At 38.6% G+C, this 19,450-nt stretch overlaps 1 protein-coding gene across 4 annotated transcripts; it reads left to right on the top strand.

Annotated features, from left to right (window-relative positions):
• Positions 1–2,824: 2,824 nt before the first annotated feature.
• Positions 2,825–18,370, top strand: MED30 (mediator complex subunit 30). Of its 4 annotated transcripts, none has more exons than XM_065832578.2 (5): positions 2,825–2,932; positions 3,646–3,851; positions 4,730–4,888; positions 7,975–8,085; positions 18,128–18,370. In XM_065832578.2, the coding sequence occupies exons 2-5, from the start codon at positions 3,678–3,680 to the stop codon at positions 18,221–18,223; spliced, it is 540 nt and encodes a 179-aa protein (XP_065688650.1). In that variant the 5' UTR covers positions 2,825–2,932; positions 3,646–3,677; the 3' UTR covers positions 18,224–18,370. The 4 variants fall into 4 exon arrangements, with proteins under 4 accessions (XP_065688650.1, XP_071659943.1, XP_071659942.1 ...); XM_071803842.1 differs by lacking the exon at positions 18,128–18,370 and adding an exon at positions 16,034–18,120; XM_071803841.1 differs by having other exon boundaries at positions 2,887–2,980.
• Positions 18,371–19,450: the final 1,080 nt, after the last annotated feature.

Genomic DNA, 19,450 nt, shown 5'->3' with positions numbered 1-19,450 from the left:
CTCTTCTTTATTCACGGAAAACAGAGGACGATCGAGGAATTCCACCAGTTCTGTTTATTCTAAATAGAATGATTCATACTGACTTGCAAGCACATCAACTGATTTACAGAAACTAATTAAACAAAAGGAACAATTATCCTCTTGCCTCACTACTGAGGATTTTTGCTTTCCTGATAGAACACAGCCACACCATCTTTGGAGTTGCTCAGGGTATATGAGTGAGAGCCTCATGAAATATAAAAAAATCATAAAACCATTATTATTGTGAAAATTATCATCACTAAGTAGTTAGAGTCCTATTTTCATATTTGTGTTAAGGTTTATTGAACTACAATATTACCTGTAGGTATATGTTCTTTGTTAGGTTTTTTTGGTAGCTTCTCTACAACCCAAGAACAGAGGCTGCAGCATCCTAAGACACAGGTTGAACTGATGCCACAGAAACTGAAATGGATGTGAAAGATGAACTGTCTGATTTGGACACTTTCCAGACAAAAGCACTCGGCCCAAACTGAAGTCAGACAATGGCTGCTTAACAGATTGCTTTTAAAAAGCAAAATATATGTTCATCTTTTTCCCATTCAACCCAGAAAATATTCCTTATCTAAAAGGAGAGGATTTATTTGTCTAGGAGTGAAGAATCAGATTTAGATGTTTCCACAGACTGGCAATGAAGAACATTAGACCTCCTAGCAATGTTTTACAACACCCTTTGCATGCAGACTTGGCTCTGTATCTCAGCTGCCTGCTGTACATGACAGCCACATACTTCAGGATGTGCCCATACATGGAGCCTGTGTCTGGCAGCCCTGAATAGCAGGTGGTCTGAATTGCTCATTGCTCTCATGCCATCGGATTTGGGGCAGCAGGTTAAGCAGGGCGAACAGAGCTCCTGGGCATGCAATTGCGAGAGGAAAACATCATCCTTTGCGCTCAGCTCTTGAACAGTTCTTGCAGCATTGTGCTCATGTACAGTGACTTGAGATGCAAGCCCTCCCACAAGCCCTTCAAAATTCTCTGGGGGCTGCTCTTCCCCTGTGTTGTCTGGCTAGACAACATGGGGTGTTCTTCTGCTGTCTGAAAATATCCCCTTCTTATTTTAATGAATAATTTTATTCCATTCATTTAAGAAACCACTTTTGTATCTGTAATGCCAAGATCTTTCTTAAAATACTTTGTAATTATTTATATTGCACCTTGGCTAAAGCAGTATGCTAGAAAGAATTTAGCCAGCCAGCAAAAAGCTTCAGTTTAGTGAAGAGGGTGGTGTTTCCCCTCATTAATCTGTTTCTGAGGTAAAAAATGTTTTCTGCAGCAAAATGCCTCTCACAGCAAGTTTGTATCATTCTGTCACTGAATGTTCCTTGGCTGCTTTCTCCTTCCTTTAACAAAGGCTGTATATCATGTGTCAAACTTCTGATTTATTTTTACAGCATTGCATTTTGTACAAAAGATCATCCATAACATCAGTTTTAATATAGCACAATGACTTTGAGACTGTACTTCCTAAGAATTCATAAGAAGCTGCAGGTATATAAATGCCCTATTCTGCATTTTCAGGTACTCATTGTCAAATCACTCAAATAGAGTCTTAGGTACGACATCAACTGCAAAAAGAGAAACTTTGGTACTTATTGATTTTTGCATATGAAGAATCTCTTCATTATACAGACAGAAAGCACTAACAACTATATAGACAATTCATATCTATCAGCCTTCGCAGACCCTGCCTGGTTTCTTTTCAACAGCGTTTCTCCTTCCTCACACAGGCGGCTTTGTCTGTACTTTGGAACTGTATCAATTCAATAGTAATAAAGGGTATTTCAAAGAGATGGAACCAATTTGAAGTCAACTGCAACTTGAAATTGGGTCCATCTTCTTCAAGCACCCTGTAGTGTACTATGAGCACACAGGCCGGACAGCACAGAAGTTCGTTATTCCCACGCAAATACTGCCATAAAGGAAGGCCAAAGGCTAAGGTTCTTCTGTACTAGCAAAAGTGTATCTATGCAAGAGGTAGTAATAGTACAACGACCCAAAATGAGGTTGTAGCAAGGAGGGTGTTGGTTTCTTCTCAATAGTAGCAAGTGATAGGATGAGAGGAAATGGTCTCAAGTTGCATCAGAGGATGTTTAGATTGGATATTAGGAAAAATTTCTTCACAGAAAGGATTATCAGGCATTGGAACAGGCTGCCCAGGGAAGTGGTGGAGTCACCATCCTTGGAGGGGTTTAAAAGACGTGCAGATGTGGCACTTAGGGACTTGGTCTAGTGGTGGGGCTGGCAGCATCAGGTGAATGGTTGGACTTTATGATCTTAAAGGTCTCTTCCCACTAAAACGATTCTATGATTCTATCAAGGTATAAAATTAACACAGTTGCGCGTGTGTACACCCACAAATAGATACCCACGCTGCAAAGCAGATATACAACAATTTATCAGCGTGATCTCCCAAAAACGCCATGTCCGAACCCTCACTCGCATCACACGGGTGGCGTGAAGTGTGATTTTGACCTTTCAACCTCCAGAAACCGTACGCCGGGCCCCGCGCTGACCTGCCCATAAACCCTCCCGTGATCCAGCAAGCCTGAAAAAAGACTCGGACCCCGAGCGACGCCGCCCGTGGGGAGCCCCAGCGCGGCACACAGCGGCAGTGCGGGCCGCCCCCGGGGGAGGCAGCACGGCAGACCCCCCGCGGCAGAGAATGACACCTCTCCCGCTGAACAGGGGACACGGACGGGACTTGTGCACAATGCCCGCAGCGCAGCCCATTCCGGCCCGACCCTGCGCAGCCTAACCCCGCCCGGCCCGGCCCCACCACCCCTCGCTCCCGCCCCGGCGGCGGGCGTGGCGTCACTTCCGCCTCGGGTGGCCTGCGCCGCCGAGTGCTTCCGCCTGCGCGTTTCCAGGGCAACGCGGCGCCCCGGTCCCCGTGAGCACCGGCCGCCGCCCGGGGGTCTGAGGGGGGTGGCTCTTGGGGGTGGGCTCGGTGTCGCTGCGCTGCCGTTACTAACCGAGCGTCCCCAGGGAGGAGCTGCGGGGACCGGGGCGGCTTATCCTCGCCTCCCGAGGGCCGCCCCGTTGCGGTCTGGGGACAGCGGAAAACATGTCGCACCCCGTCCCGGTAACTCCGCGTAGCTCCAGGGTGGCCGTGCTAACCGAGGAGCCACCGGCGGGCCTGCTGGACCGGGGGGGACCGGAGCGGGGCGAGGGAGGGTCTGCGGGGTCCCGGGGCCTCCCGAGCAGCGGGTACGCGGCGGTGGTTTCTGGCGGAGAGAGGGGCAGCGGGGCCGGGCCCAGAGCCCGCGGGAGGGCTGCGGTGCTTAGGTGTGGGAGTTGGGCAAAGGCCCCGTCCGTGTTCCCTGGAGACACAGCGGGGCAAGGCCCCGGTGACCGCTCTGAGGGGACGTGTGGGAGCAGCACCCCCAGTTCCACTGCCCTGCAAAGCTGCAGTGGTTCCGGGAGCGGTGCCCAAACCAAAGGGGACAGCGCCGAGCTGCCTTGTGTCAGCTGAACAGTTGTATTTTGGGTAGGACCACGCGTGGGGAAAAGGAACAGCATAGCCACCATACGGATTTTTTTTTTTTTTTTTTGTTATAGACTCAAACAAGTACTTAATCATTCCGTCTTAACTCCTTTGTGCAGCTGGACTCCGTGAGACTGGTTAAAGTCAAGAGATGTCAACGCCCCCTCTTGCTGGGGCAGGCATGCCGCCTGGGGCGTTCGCAGGGACGCAGGCTCAAGCAGCGAGGGAGGTAAATACGGCTTCTCTCTGTCGAATTGGCCAAGAGACTGTGCAGGACATTGTATTTCGAACCATGGAAATCTTCCAGTTACTGAGGAACATGCAGGTGAGACATAACTTTTTATGGTCCACAACTTCCCATGTTTTTACCACCAGCTGCTTGTATATATATGCACAGGAGGTAGCTTAAGACATTTAAATACGTAATGTGATCAAACTGCTTTGAAAAGGGGCATTGATTGCAGAAGAGAATACTGCTCTTGAAATACTTGCTTACTTATCATTCTTACAATATACTCTAAATACCCTTAGTATCTGTGTTTTCCTTTATGAATACTGAAGTGTGTTTATGTTTCTCTGTTTTTGTTAATATCTGGGGAGTAATTTTAGAGGAACTTTCATTGATCTTTTTTTGTAATATTATCCACTTAGAGCTTCTTGTTATTGAAGTGGACATGATCCTTATTTGTGCCTACTTACTGGGAAAATGTACAAACTTATGCCGTGTTTTTCTGCTGAGAGCAGAAGATAATCACTCCTGTTCCCTATGTATTTTCTTGACTCCAGCAGTTTCATTCTGTAAATATCATAGGTGTAGGTATATGTACTTAGAGTTTTGCTAGCAGGGAGTTCATTTGGATTGTGTGTCTGAATTGTGACCTGGGGTTGAGAAACAAAGTCTAGAAATGTAATAGCTGTAACAGATAACAATGGTGTCATGCTTAAGGATTTTGAAGAGATTCACTGGAGTTACAGGCCAAAATGCAGAATACATGAAGCTATTTGGCAGCAGTAATTGGACAGATAAAATACAAAATTTTGCTGATAAAGAAAATAGAAATGTCAGTGATTTCTGTGGGAATAGTATGATTGTGTTATTTTAGAATATACAAAAACCCCTTTGACTTATTTTAGTTTATTTAGTTCCTGTGTCAGAAACTTTAATGTAATATTTTTAATGTTTTGGGGTTTTGATTCTCTAAGTTACCAAATGGTGTTACTTATCATACTGGAACATATCAAGACAGACTGGGAAAGCTGCAGGAACATCTCCGTCAGCTGTCAATACTCTTCAGAAAACTGAGACTAGTCTATGACAAATGCAACGAAAACTGTGCTGGGCTTGATCCTGTTCCCATAGAAGTAAGTATCTTTATTAATACATAAATTACAAATCAGAATAACCACTCTCTGCTTAGCATATCTCCCACTCTTCTGAGTTGCAGGAGACTCATATCAAGTTTTAAATGAGAGTGGAATTGTTCAGTGAACTGAATTCTGTTTATTATTTGGAGCTGGTTGAAAGATTGTGAAACTTTCACATTGACATCAACAATTCTTACCAGTGGAAGGAATCCAATTTTGAAATGAAACTTCATCTAAAATGTCAGCCTTTTTTCTCCAGGCTTCTTGGTACATTTACCAATTCTTTTCTACTAGGAAATAAAGAATCAAGAATCAGGGTGAGTTTTCGTGGTTTTTGATTGTTGGTTTTTCCAAAGAGGTAGTTATAGTGGGAAACACTCTACTTTAACCTCTCACCTGCCAGCCTGGCTCCCTGAGTAGTAAACATTATTCTCTTGCTCTGACCATCAGTCTCTGCTTCTGTAATTTGCTCACTCAACTACTGAGCCTGCTGAGCCAGTAAGTGTGAACCAAATCTGAATGCGTAGCGACGATGGAAAAGTTACGAGTGTAAGACTTCAAGGAAGATTGGCCGAAGTTTTTCCTAGTAAAAATGCTATTCCTAGTAAAATCAAAACTTTATTTTTTTCCCTTTATAAGTTGTTTCTACTTCCTAGTAGTACTCTTAAAGCCTGTTTTGTGCTATGATTTGGGTTACTACTGTTCTACATTAATCAGAACTGTGAGGTTCTTTAATTACTGACCTCTGGATTCTGAGGCAACTCTACTAAGAGACTTCTGATTATCTATTGTGTTTTATTCATTTAAGCATTCTATTTTATATTTGAGTCTCCTCACTGAATAGGAATAAAGAATTTAAGGAGTCCATTCTAGACTACTAATCTTCTGTCAGCATTCACTGCAGTGTGTTTCAGAGAGAGGTATTCAGAAACCTCACAGCAAGCAAGGAAGTAAGATAACTTTCCCATTAAAAGCAAAAAAAGAACAACTTTTTTCATGTTTTGTTGACTTGTGTGCAATAGCTGAATACTTGTGTCCCCTTTAAAAACTTTTGATATGTTTTGTTTCCACCTATGATCAGAATGAGTTGAGGTTGGTCTTTTTTTTTTCTTCACAGATTTTAGCTGTTGCCAGGATAAGAAAGGATCTCTGTAGAGAAAATGAGTAGTCCCATTAAGCTTTTTTAATACAAGGTCTCACTGCTACCTCATGCACAGCAGTGTTTTGTATCAATAGTTGGAATTCTTATTTCTCTTATCTACTTGGGGTTTCCTGCTCTGGAGTTAATAGAATGCCAACCTCCTCATGTTTTATCAGTTATGGTGAATGAGAGTGGCATCGGTTTTCTTAAATTCTTATTTCAGTTTTTCAATAATAGTCTCAATTGTATTTTTTAATAACTGACATTCTAACCATATATTTAAAGAATATCAACAAGTCTTTTTTTTAAGCAGTCAAGTCAGTGCCGACTAATATTTTAGTTTATTATTACTGATATAAATGGTTTTATATTTTTATGTTAATGTGTATTACCAATGTAATATGTATTATAAACTTTCTGTTAACTATTATAACATAGTAAGGCATGAGATAATTATGAAGCAGATCCGGCTACAAAGTTCCCTAATTGATTAAAATTCCTATTTCATTTGTGTGTTAGGTGTAGTTGTTTGCTTTGTTTTGGTTTGGGTTTTTTTGTTTTATTGTTTCTGTTTTGGGGGGGTTTGTTTGTTTTCTGTTTTCTGCTAACTTTTTTGAAAGATGGGAGGTTTTCACAGGAAATATTCTACTTTGAGTAGTACATTGGTTTCTATCACAGAGAGGAGGAGCTTTTTCCTAGAGTATTTAGCAGCCACACTACTTCTGCTTAATGGTATGCAAAGGCAGTAGGTTGTTAACCTTTACTACATTTTCATGGCAGAGTTTAGTGTGGTAGTTTTTGTCCATTTATATAAGCTTAATAAGTATGGCCTACAAAAACAAATTTTATAGACGGAAATTAAATTTTCAGTAGGTTAAATGAAAGTTTTCCATCAGAATGCTGAAGGATGCAGCTGAATGCTTCATAATATTACACCCCAACCTAAGTAACAAGTTAATACTCATGCAAAGGCAACTTGCTCCCAGACTTTTAAACTAATATATCCTTGCTCATTTGCATCAATTCCTAGTCTTTCATTTGTCTGTAATGTGTATGTGAACAGGGATGTAATTTTGCTATCAGCTTTAGCTTTCTCAGTTTAGGAAAGAAAAACACCAATCGACTGTAGATATTGTGGATGTATGTTATGTATAAAATGTTACAGCTTATAATTATTTCTGAGTAAGATATTAGCTTGGGAGTGTTCTGACACAGAAGCATGTATTTGTTTTTTATCTAGTACATTTACTGATTCTTTTTATATTTTTTATAATTTTTTTAGGAGGGGAGCATACATTAATACTAATTTAGAAATTCTTTATCATTTTTTTTGCTTTGTAGAGGCTTACTGTGTGCTTGAGGAGATCACAGTGGGAAATTCTTACAGAAAAACTGTTACGGAACTGTGGGCTTAGTCTTAAGAATAGCCAAACAGAGGCCTACTAAAACAGCAAGTCATAATTAGGGTATTAACCAAGTAGCTATGTAAAGCCAGTCATAGTTATGTTTAATATATCACTGAAATACTTTATAATAATGATAACTTAGTGTTTGTGGCATTTCATAGTGTGGAACAGTAAATTTTAAGATCACAATCTGCAGAGTTTAAAAACACAAGAATTATGTGTGATAAATGTCTTGAAATATAAAGACTGGGTTCTGCTGCGGTTGTGAAGTTGCTTAGGTCTAGGCACGCTGATACATGGGATTGTGTCTTTTTGAAGCACGTAGTTTTCCTGGAGAACCAGCTTCATTCCAAGGCCTTTGGGTTTGATGAAGTAAGCTGATGAAGTAAGTTTGTCTCTGCTTCCTCTTCGAAAGTTTGAACCTTTGGAGAAAATGATAGTACCTTATGTATCTCCTGCATCTCCAGTTTTCAGTTTCTTTTATTCTTTTTTTTTTTTTTTCTTTTTTTTAAAGCTAACGTTTCTTGTCTTCACAGCAACTTATTCCATATGTTGAAGAAGATGGCTCCAAGCACGATGATCGTGGTGCTGCAAGTCAGCTTCGTTTTGCTAGTGAAGAGAGAAGGGAAATTATGGAAGTAAATAAGGTAACAAAGTTGGAATTGAGTTGCCCAAGACTGAAAATGTCACCTTGTCATTACAAAGATTACATTTCTAGGTAGCTGTATTAGATGTCTACCAGCAAACACGGTAATAAGTATTTCTTGCATGTAACTGTTTCAGAATTACATTTTAGTAAGCAGTTATTTTTTTTTTTTAGCTGTACTTCTGTAGAGTTTAGGTTTCCTGAGAATTCAACTTGTACCTCTTTTTAAATGAACATATATTCTTCTGCATACAGACTATTATGTTTAACCCACTAGATATTGGAAGCACAGATTGAGGCAGAGGACCTAACGATCTTATTTATTTCAAAATTTACCTTAGGTGTTAAAAAATGGGTATTGAACATCAGATGTGTAAATATTATTGCAGTTACGTGAGTTGGTACAGGATTTTCAGGGTGACTTTCTGTATTTTGACAGCTTGAGGAAGACCATTCCTTTTGTTAAATGTAGCATTTATTGTATCTTGACACATTCAGAAAAAAATGTACTATGATGTATGATAAAGATGCTGTTAAATTTGCAGTTTGAGTGGCAGTATGCGACTGAGTACAATTAGTAAAGATGGATCCAAACCTAAAAATAACTATGCTGTAGTAAATGCTAATATAATATCGAGTTTTAAAAGATGTGGTTTTACCAGACCACAATTTTGAGCATTGTTTCTTCAGTGTGTAAAGTACAAAGACAGGATTAGTTAAGTATTTCTGTAGCTGTAATGTCTGTAAACGCTTAGTAAATAGGAGACATAGTCTACAAAAATAACTGAACAAAGCAAATAAATGAGTAAAGTATTTCTTTATGGAAAGAATAATTGTGGGATTTTCGGCTTTAAAAATAATTCCAATATTTTAATTTGTACCCAACAATCAGATATGTATTGAACTTTTCATAAACCTTTTATTTAGAAAAATGTGTGCTTATTGTACAGGAGAAAATGAGAACTACGTGAGTTTAGAGAAAAGCAGCTGTCAGCTTTCCTGTTGCATTCTTTCTGTTCAGTGCTGATGTAGCAGGGTTGTATATATTGTATATAATGTTGTACTGTGAATTTGTGCACATTTCTTGCAGTCTTCAAGTGTTAATAAGCTTAACTGTCCACATGTGCTGTGGATTTGATAGTTTTATGACATGTTTTTGCCCTTGTTGTTGTACTTGTATGCTAATACGTTTTAAAATCTCCTTGGTGTGATCTTGTGAAAAGCATTCCATAAATGTTTATGATGAGTTATACACCTTAAAAAGGTTGATAGTGTTACAGGACCATTGGTAGCAAATTGGTAATTAAGAATGTATTAAAACATTCATTGAAACCTGGTCTGAGATCCTGTATTTACACTGAAATGCCTAGACCTTCTTTCCAGTCTTTCCACAGTAAATCTTCACAAGATAGTTGAACTTTCTCTGGTATTCTTGTGGACAAATATTGAGTAACTCTTGCAGTAGAAATTTAAACTTCTTGGTTTTGAAAATGCATCGATTTTTTTTCTTTTGTTTCCTTCCAGTTGTATAAACACATACTCTACCAATTTCAAAGGTCAAATTTTAGTACATTACAGAATAGGAAATGCTTTGGAGTTTATGACTAGAAATAAAGAAGTTTTTATTTTTGCAAATAAAAATCTCTAGAATCAGACTAATTGGTCTAATTTCTGACACTGGGCTCAAATAGCCCTCTCTGATTCTTAGCGAACACTCCTGAGAGCTTTTCAGTCCTCTGTAGTGTGTGATATCCACTTCCAAAATTTCAGTAATACAAAACGTTGATGAAAATGCTGTGACAAGGAAAGCCACGTGACAGAAGCAGTAGCTTTCTGTACTTGTGACCCACTATCTTTTCTCCCTTCAGCTGATTGTCTTGCTCTCACCTAGTCCTTTTTGCTGTGATAAACAATATCTTTTCAGTCTTGAATGTTAAAAGCATTATTGCAATAATCAAATACTTGGATGCTATTGAGACATTTGAATTCTTAGACCTTCCACGGGTCTCTTTAATTTTGCCCTTCTTGCTATGACTTCCCAGCCATCCTGATCTCCTTAGTGGCTCTGGATGTATGTGAAAGACACTTACTGCCCTATAGCCTGGAGCTCAACTAAAACCAGCAGATCTTATAAACCTTGTGGATTGTATATTCTCACACAAAAACATCCCCCCTCCCAGGAACCACTGACTTGACACAGAACAGTTCAGCATTGCTAATGCCGGGAAGGGGCCATCCTTAGTGCAGGACGTGGGGAGTGTCACCTGCTTCCCATACCCACCATCTCACTCTTGGGGCAGAAGCAGCTGTTGTTGTAGCGGAGTTCCGAAATACTGTGGTAGCTTTTGACGTTAGTTTACTATATAGTGACATCTTTTGGTCTTATTTATTTATTCTGCTACATTAGACTTATCTTGTAGGTCAGAAAGTTTAGTGCCCTCACCATGGCTAAGAAGGACTTGTCCATTAATTTAAAATATAGCTCTGTTTACAAGGTAATGAATTTCTGTCCTAACAATTCCATAATATATAGCAACTGTAGGTTTAAATAATACCTACTAAGCTTAAAAACAAAAGGGATTTTTGGCCAGCAGTTACTAAGTGTGCACCATTATTTAAAAAAAACCCAAACAAACAAAACCAAACAAACAAAAAAGCAAACCAAACACACACCAAACGATTTATTGAGCACTTAACTACTTGTACCTTTTGTACTAAACCATTCTTTTCTGCAGTTCCTGAAAGTCTTGCTTATCCCTTTTGTCTGTATTTGCCTTCTGGGGTTGTAAATTGCTGAGGTGGTTGACTCTTTTCTGGAGTAAATAACTTACTGTTCCAGAATCAGTTTAGCATTTGTATTTGTCTGCTAATACAAAGCCTTACTCACTTTTCACTGAACATAATTACTGTTTGCAACAAATGCAAGCTTTTACCAAAGTTTTCTCACTTGTCTTAATATTTTTTGAGTCTTTAATGTTCTGTCTACAGTTTTCTTACCTTTTAACTATAGCATTATCTGTAATATCTTCCATATGTCAGGCTCACCTTGGGTCTGTGTTCTTATAGTACATTTGACAGGCTTAGAACAGAAAATATAAAATCACAGGCTGAGAACACTTTGATTTGTGTTGTTTCCTTACCAGCAGTTTTCTTTACTGCTGGTTTTTAGGAATGGAGCAAATACAGTTTTGGTTTTTTAGATGCTGTAGGTCTGGTTTCAAATGAACCACTTAGGAAACCCATTACATAATTAGTAGTCTCAGTACATTTGGGTGAGAATGAAATAATGTGAAATAACATTAGAACAGTTCAAGTGACCCTTTAGAAAATAATCATGTTTGATATTCTTAATTAAGCTTTGCTAACTGGTTAACAGTGATCTTGCTAAGAGGAAAATGCATGATCCACGTGACAGGCTTTTCAATTAAGCTGTTACGAGTTTAGCTCTGGGCATTTTTGATAACAAGACCATTGTGCACTTCAGCTGATGTTGTTCTGGGCAGTAGTCCTGAAAGTTGCAATTGCTCTTTCTCTTTGGAGGACTTTGCCTGAAAACTACTTTTGACTATGCTGAAAACTTGCATTCTTTTTAAACTATCTTTCACCCTGTTTGCATGTATTTTTAATTTGTTTTGTGTCTGTAGAGGTATACTTTAACAGGAGAGAAAGTTTATTTGGACATCATCTCAGCAGATTGATCTTCAATAGGCACTGACTCCTGTTCAGTTTGTCAGAAAGTTTCAAAAAGGACCCTTTCTGCAAATCAGCTTTTTATTCAGTCAACCCTCTGCCTGTGATTTTTGTATGAGTTTGTTCTGTTTTCAGATGTAGGATGTTGCTTTAATTTAAGTTCCTGAGATAGGTGTTGGCCTGCCTTTCCCGCCTGTTGAAGTCCCCCTGAATTGGACATCCTACCACTGAGTCAATTGACCACTTTCACCAATTTGGTAAATTCCACAAATTTGATACTTTGATATGGTGGCTAGGTCATTAAGTGTGCCTAAGTCACTAATGAGGATATTGAGAATATTGAGCTTAGTATCAATCCTGAGAAATATCAAGAAAGACCAGCTGCTACTTGGTCTTAATACTACTGATCGCAACATTGAGAATCCAATCCAGTTTTCCACTAACTCTGTAAACCACCTGTCCAAACCACGTCTCTGTCATTTGTCTACAAGGATACTATGGGAGACTGTGTCAAAAGCCTGACTGATATCAAAGTGAAGAAAATCCCCTGCTCTCCCCTCGTCCACCCAGCCAGTCATTTCTTGATAGAAGACCATCCTCTTGGTCAGGCACAACACAACTTTGGTAAATCCAGGATGACTGTTTGCAATCACCTTATCATTCATGTGTCTGGGCATGACTTCCAGAAGGATTTGCTGCATAATCTTTCTGGGGTGAAGGCTTAGGCTGACCAGAGCGTACTTTCCGTAGTTTCCTGGATCCCCCTCTTTGCATTTCTTGAAGATGAGTTGAGATGTTTCCTTTTTCATCGGGAGCCTGTCTCCATCTGCAATAGCAGATTACGTGGAGTGGCCTTGTAATGTCATCAGTCAGCTCTCTCAGCACTCGGATGCATTTTATTCCATATAACGAAATATTTCCTTTTCCGTTTAATAGGAAATGTTTCACGCAAAGTTTTTTATGTAGTTTCCTATATTGAAACAATATCATGGTTACAAAGTTGAGAAAAGATAGGAAACAGCAAGCTTAAAGCTTTCCCTACAATCCCAGTTGTCCCCTTTTGTCCTTGTGTAAATGCATATATGCAACCTTTATTACATTATCACATTTGGTTTCGGTTCCACTTCCCCCTCCCTGCCCCACTTCCTTTTCTGGAAGAGTCCTTGAGCTGTTCTGCTTTTGTTGCAGACTAGACACTGTTTAGATTGAATCAGTATTGTGATAAATAAATAAGATTATAAGAATCCTAGTTTATGTGTTGTGTAACTTGGATAAGGGTATTGAATAAGCAGGGAATTTGGGAATGAGAAGGAGGGATTTAATGTGAGTAGTAAGGAACTGAAGGCTAATCTCGATAACTGGGTTTTTGTCCTTGTGGCTGCCAGAATATATCTGCGGTAGTTGTTCATTCTTCCCCTCCCAGCTGGAGATGGCTGTCCTTTGAATGTGTGGGAAGCTGTTATATAGCTTAGTGTTGGACTTGAATCTTAGATGTCTCTGGACAAAGTTAGTAGGCACTCAAGTTTTATCCGTAGTGTTGCTGTGACTTAGTTTGCCATCTGTAACTAAGTATCATACATCTGCGTGATTTTCACGTTAAGAATGGGCATGTAACACTGAGGAGTGTGATAGAAAAGCACCTTGAGGAATGGCTAATTGCATTAGAAGCTACATAGCTTAGAGGTTACTCAGTAAATAAGACCTCAGTCTTCATCATCAAATGATAAATAATTGGTATGAAGCAAACATCCACCTGTTTTAATGAACACACTTGTTCCTCTTTGAACCACAGAGTAGTGGACACGTGCAATTGCTCTCTGGTTCAAGATGGGAAAAATACTGAGCATGCAGTGGAGCATAGGCTGTCACTGATGCCTCAGCTTGTTTCAGGAACAAGAGTTGTGCCTGCAGAAGGGGCAATTTTCTTTTCAGCTGTCAGGTGAGGACAGAGACAGAAAACCCAGTCTCTCATTTCCAGTAAGGGCACAACAGTTATGCCTGTGAATGACATCAGGAAAAGCTGTAGTTATTGAACAATGACTGTGTTAATGTTTCATTGCACAGCAGTTAGTGTATTAGTGATGAATACTTTTTATCCATTTGAAAAAATATTATTATAACTTTTTAAATATAAATATAGTAATAGAAATTTATATGTAATAGATATTATAATACTATAAATATATAAAATATATATTATAAAGAGATGAATATGTGAATTTATTATGATGAAAAGTGGGCCTTGGTATCAGTTGAGTAGCCATAAGTTAGAACATCACCTGGCAGCTTTAAGAGAGATGTGCAAAGTGTTGAGGCATTTTTTCTATCATTTTTTTCCTGCTCTGTGTGTGTAACATTGTAAGTCTTTTGACTATAAACTGAAGGGCAAAAAAAAGTTTTTCCACTTCTTCAGAGATTTCATTATGGTCTCTTTAAAAAATAAAAAAGAACAGTATGAATTGCCAGGGCAGGCTGTACTTCTTCTTACCTATCAATCACAAATATGATGCTTCTGTAGAATTTTCACAGGTTTGACTTAATGGAAAAGCAGAGACCATTGTTGCCTTTATAAGACTTTCAACAACCAGTTCCTACAGCAGTTTTATGGTCAGAAGGGGTAACATGCTCGTGAAAAAGATAATGATGCAAGTTCTCTCTGAAGTAGAGTTGTAATCAACAAATTAAACATAATTGTTTTAATTCTGTTGAGATTTATGCAAGTAAATTAACATTTAATGCTTTATGAAGCTTAGATGTACTTCTGGCCTGTACTGTTGCAGGACTTGAACAGAGCAGGTAAAAATAATACCTGGCACAGCATTCAGGAGAATAGTCTTTTATCTAAGATTTTCAAGATGGAAACATCTGATTTTATTTGTTTGTTTTTTCTTAGGCAGTAGAAGTGCCTGTACAACATAGGCAAGTACTTTTAACAGGCATCAGTTGGAATACAATCTTACTGTTCCACAATGTTTACACTATTATCTCTGCCTGAAGAAGGGACTGTTAACAAACGGATTGAGTGCAGAATATTTATTCGTAGTGATGTTTAGGTTTTAAAACGGGAAAGACAGATGAGCTAAAGATGAGGAGAGAGTCAGGAACTGTGCAAAGTAAAGCTCTGATATGTCTCTGATAAAAGGTTGTGCGTTGGTCGAGACAGCAGTGCTTTCAAATGAAATGAAAGTGAACCAAAAATGAGTTTAAATCAAAAACTGATTTCTATCTAAGTTGAAATTACTGTGTGCTGCTGAACCCAAATCTGTATGAAACAAGTTATTTATGGCACATTCCTTGAAAGACAGCCATTTTCTGCATGTATATTATGGTTCTTCCACTTTGTTTCATTTATGTGGGTTTTGTGCTTCTGTACTTGTTTTCATAAATGTCCTACCTGACCTAAGCCTGCTAAGGTCTCGTTGGTTACTGGAAGGTGCAGTCCTTGCCAGCTCCATCATGCTGGCCATAGCACTTCAAGTGTCAATCAAAATGGATAGTTAACCACATCGAAAATCAATGTTGCCAAAGACGACCCCTTAGGATTGGTTTTCAATCAGATTATTTTTCTGACAGAGGGATTAACAGAAATGTGCCTGTCAGATGGAAGGTGAATTTAGGTCTCATTATAAACTGCATCTCATAATTTTCCTGTGCTGTCTTAAAAGAGATAAAGCGAGAAGCTGTAGCATGTGTGTAAGATGAAGTACCTTTTCTTGTTCCTACAACTGTTAATCCCAAGAAGCAGTCCAGAGTTCAACTAAGTCATTTCAGTAGAAGGAGAAAGGAGTGGGAGACAACTTGCAAGCAATCTGTTCAAAAGAAAATTTGTCGTTGCTGCAGAAGCTGCTTACACAATTTGCCCGTTTCCCAAGAAGGCCTTTTCACCAAGGTTAAACCTGAGTTGAGATGTTCTTACCATCTCAGCAAAGTCTTAAGCAGAGGCCAGCACTGCTAGTGGTGCAGAACATATTAATTATAAGTACTTTGTGATGTGGACCACTGCCTGTCAAAGATCAGTAACAAAGATCACTATATGCATTTCAATTAGGAGACCATGCTCTTTGAAGTGGATTTTTTTCCCTCTCTTTATTCTTTTTTCAGCCGAGCAGTCCAGAGATCGTGCTTCATCTTAGATGTTTTTTCTGTCTCTAGAAAAAGTAGAATAGAAGAGCTAAGAAAATAGCTCTTCACTGAAGACAAGGATCTGAAATTCTCTTCAGATAAATAAAGTAACAATTGTGTACTTCTTGTCTTTACAGATGCTTTGAAAACAGATGAAATCCAGTTTGAAGGTTCCCTTGTCTAGTATCAAGTAAAGATCAAGCAATTTACAGTTTAATAACACTTGCACAAGAAATGAAAACAGTTTTACAGAATGAGTCTTTTAGGTGTAACTTATGTAAAGTTCATGTGAGCGTGCCTGTGTAACAGTACTGAACAGTACAGTTAGACATGGATGGAGAGAGAACACAATCTGCATATCGGAGGTTAATGGTTCTTTCTGTCTGTGACTTGAATAACCATCGCTGACTGTTGGGCCTTTGTTTCTATTGATGAAGGCTTTGAAAAATCATGAAATGTAGTGGCCTCAACATCAGTGAGTGACAGCTTGCATTCACCTGGCAGTTTTGATGTAACATTCATTGATTTCTCTAAGAGTGAATGTTGAAGGTGGTAAACAAAGATGTTTAAAAATGCCACAGGTATGAACATGCTTGTTTATCTCATTCCTCTTGTGCTTTCTCAAGCATCAAGATTTTATATTATGAATTTTTGTAGGGAGACTCTTGCAATTCTTTCATTTGGTAACTACATGCTTCTCAGTTTTTGCTCTTGTCTTTAGGAGTTGGATCTCTGCTGTATATCATCAAGTCTTGGATTAGCAATTGGAAAAGAAAGAAGCATTAGATAAATGAACAGTTACCTTCGAAATACTTTTTAGTCTGTCAGATACTTGACTAGAAATTCCAAATTAGTGCACGTGAACTGTCCTACTTCTGTTTTACATGCTTCTCGGGAGTCTGGAACTGAGTATTGTCTCTGCTTCCAGGGAATATGTCCACTGTGTTCAGGAATATTTCGCTTGCTCAGAGTTCTATGTTCCCCATGTCATGTAAGTGTAATTACAGTAGTACTTTAGCCAAGTTTTACAGGTTTGACATCAATAAGCTGCTTTTTTTTTTCCCTGGACTTCTTTCCCAGCTGACCAGCTGGGCACCTTAAAAATGTTGTTTTCCACATCAAAATTCAAGAGACTGATACTCAGGATATTGCTTCTTTTTATCACTGTTCCAGTTACTTTGGTTATATTGCTGATCTGAGTTGTCCTTTTAATGTACTGCCTTTTAGTAGTGCAAATAACAAAGTTATGCCAAACCTGAAATATTTGGATAATTTGTCCTCTTTTGATGGTAGCAAGTCTCTCCCTTGCTTTCACTCTACTTGGAACTCCAGACTTCCCTAATGAATAACTAGTTTGATCTCTAATGTGTTCATGCTGACATCTTATCAAATTGGAATGAAATTAAGGACATAGGTTGCTGTTAACAATGCACAGTAACTTAGTTTTTGACAGCTTTGATTTGAGCAGGAAAAGAAAGAAATCAGACAATGTGTATTATTCTGAAATATGAAAGGTTAGGGAGGTTGTTCAGTGTCTTAGTCTTTCTTTTGTAGAGACATAGTTTTTAAGTTCTGCTTATGCACCCAGATAAAAGAAAGTTTGCTGCTTGACTGTTCATTCAGATGCTTCTGCAGTTCACAAAAACAAATACACAATTTTAAAGAATTCCATGTGCTTGGGAATGGAATATCTGTTTCAAGACAGGAGCCCTTGCGGCTGACCTACATAGGCAGAAGGGCTGGAAAATCTTGATTGGCTTCTCCTGTACCTTGTGCTTTGTTCAAACTTCTACTGTTAATCCCTCATTTATCTGTGCACGCACGTTATACAACATATATTCACATAAATGTACCTGTTCCCTGAACTGTGTTGGTCCAAATTACCAATTCTTTTCTTTCTGCATAAAGTGCTGTCTTTTGGACATTGGAAAGGGAGGATCAGTCCTCACAAGCCTCTACTTTTTGATGGGATCAAGTGTTTTGTTAGACAAAAAAAAAAAAAAACCTGCTGTGAAAAGAAACTGCATTCCCCCTCTAGCGATGGTCCTTAACTTTTGAGGCTTTCTTGTATTTTTAGTGTGCTTTAAAGAGGATGTATTATCCCACTAATTCTGCTCACAGGCGACTGAGAAGATCCATATAGCGTTTCATAGCACAGTAACTTTTGTTGAATTTCTGAGTGCGCTATTTGAACTGATCACAAAAAACCTTCTAATAAACTCTTTCCACAGAAACTGAAACAGAAGAACCAGCAGCTGAAGCAGATCATGGATCAGTTGCGGAATCTCATTTGGGACATAAATGCCATGTTGGCAATGCGGAACTGAACAAGGAAAATCAAACTTTGTAGTTGGAAAATGTATGATGTTTTTTTATATACTTAATTTCTTTCTAAGAAGTAACATATTTTCCCACAACTATATTGCAGTAATGTTTGAAAATTTCAAGATTAAAATGTTGGTTTTTTGTAATAACTTTGATGGTGTTGGCTTTGTTTTCATAACAGATTAATCCTACAGGCTTTACCTGAGTGATTCACTTAGTATCAATATAATACGACCTAAATAACAGTAATAGTTTGGATTGCTATGCAAATGGGGGTTTTATAAATGAAGTGGATTTTTTTAATAATACAGTTAGCACTGTTTTCAGAACATGTGCTTGCCTGCCATTCTGCTGTGCAAACCACCTCTGCAGACAGGAAAATTTGCAATACAGAAGTCACTCTAAGATACAGGATCAAGATAAGTGATCAGATAGTACAAGTACAGTGCAACATTTCCCCATTGTGGGTACATACACTACAGGCTACTATGCCATATGAGTTCATCGTATTTCATATCCTATCCCTGGATATATGTTATACTAGATAAAACGGAGCAAAATTCAAAAGTTACATAAAATTATGTATATATCCCTATGGATGTAACTAAGTCTTTACAAGTGAAGACTAAATACAAATATCTTCAACATTAACTTCTTCTGTAACTGTGTAATTTCTTGAGTACACTCCAGCTATTGTATGGTGCAGTATTCGTATAGCATTATGTGTGGTTGGAATACTTTGGTTTGGTTTACCAGAATGTACTGGATAAAGCCTCATTAATCTTTTCCCTGTGACTGCCAGTCCTAGAAAACTGTGGAGTATATGAGCAGTTCGTTATTTTGAGTTAATCATCAACCTTCATCTTTCTTTGTTCTGCCTCTGATATTCCTCATGATTTTCAGTAACCCTGAAAATATTCTTAATAATTTTTGTTATTCTTGGATGCTACCGGTGGACTGTGTATCTCTTTTCCCAGATGAAAGGATATGTAAAATAATACTATTTCAATACAAATCCGTAGGGCACTCTACTGTTAATATTTGTCAAGATGAAAACTGACCATCCTCATTATTTGTTTCTTTTGTGTTACATTTAACTTTCATTCCATGCCCGATCAGATTCCTTAATAGCTTTGTGTGAAAGATTTGCTCAGAACCTTCTGAAGAGTCCAGTTAAAATGGTTTCCTTTTAAAAGAGATCCTTTTTACGATGTGGGCTTTTGATACTG

Source organism: Patagioenas fasciata, chromosome 2 (assembly GCF_037038585.1).
Source record: "Patagioenas fasciata isolate bPatFas1 chromosome 2, bPatFas1.hap1, whole genome shotgun sequence".
Classification (NCBI taxonomy): domain Eukaryota; kingdom Metazoa; phylum Chordata; class Aves; order Columbiformes; family Columbidae; genus Patagioenas; species Patagioenas fasciata.
Note: the sequence above shows the minus strand (reverse complement) of the source record. Positions and strands in the feature narration are given on the sequence as shown.

What these genes read in the sequence shown, in the direction of transcription:
- MED30 (XM_065832578.2), top strand. Translation starts at nt 3,678, where the DNA reads ATGTCAACGCCCCCTCTTGCTGGGGCAGGCATGCCGCCTGGGGCGTTC. An exon ending in AGTTACTGAGGAACATGCAG is followed by an intron (nt 3,852 to 4,729) that starts GTGAGACATAAC and finishes TGATTCTCTAAG; the next exon opens with TTACCAAATGGTGTTACTTA. An exon ending in AAATTATGGAAGTAAATAAG is followed by an intron (nt 8,086 to 18,127) that starts GTAACAAAGTTG and finishes CTCTTTCCACAG; the next exon opens with AAACTGAAACAGAAGAACCA.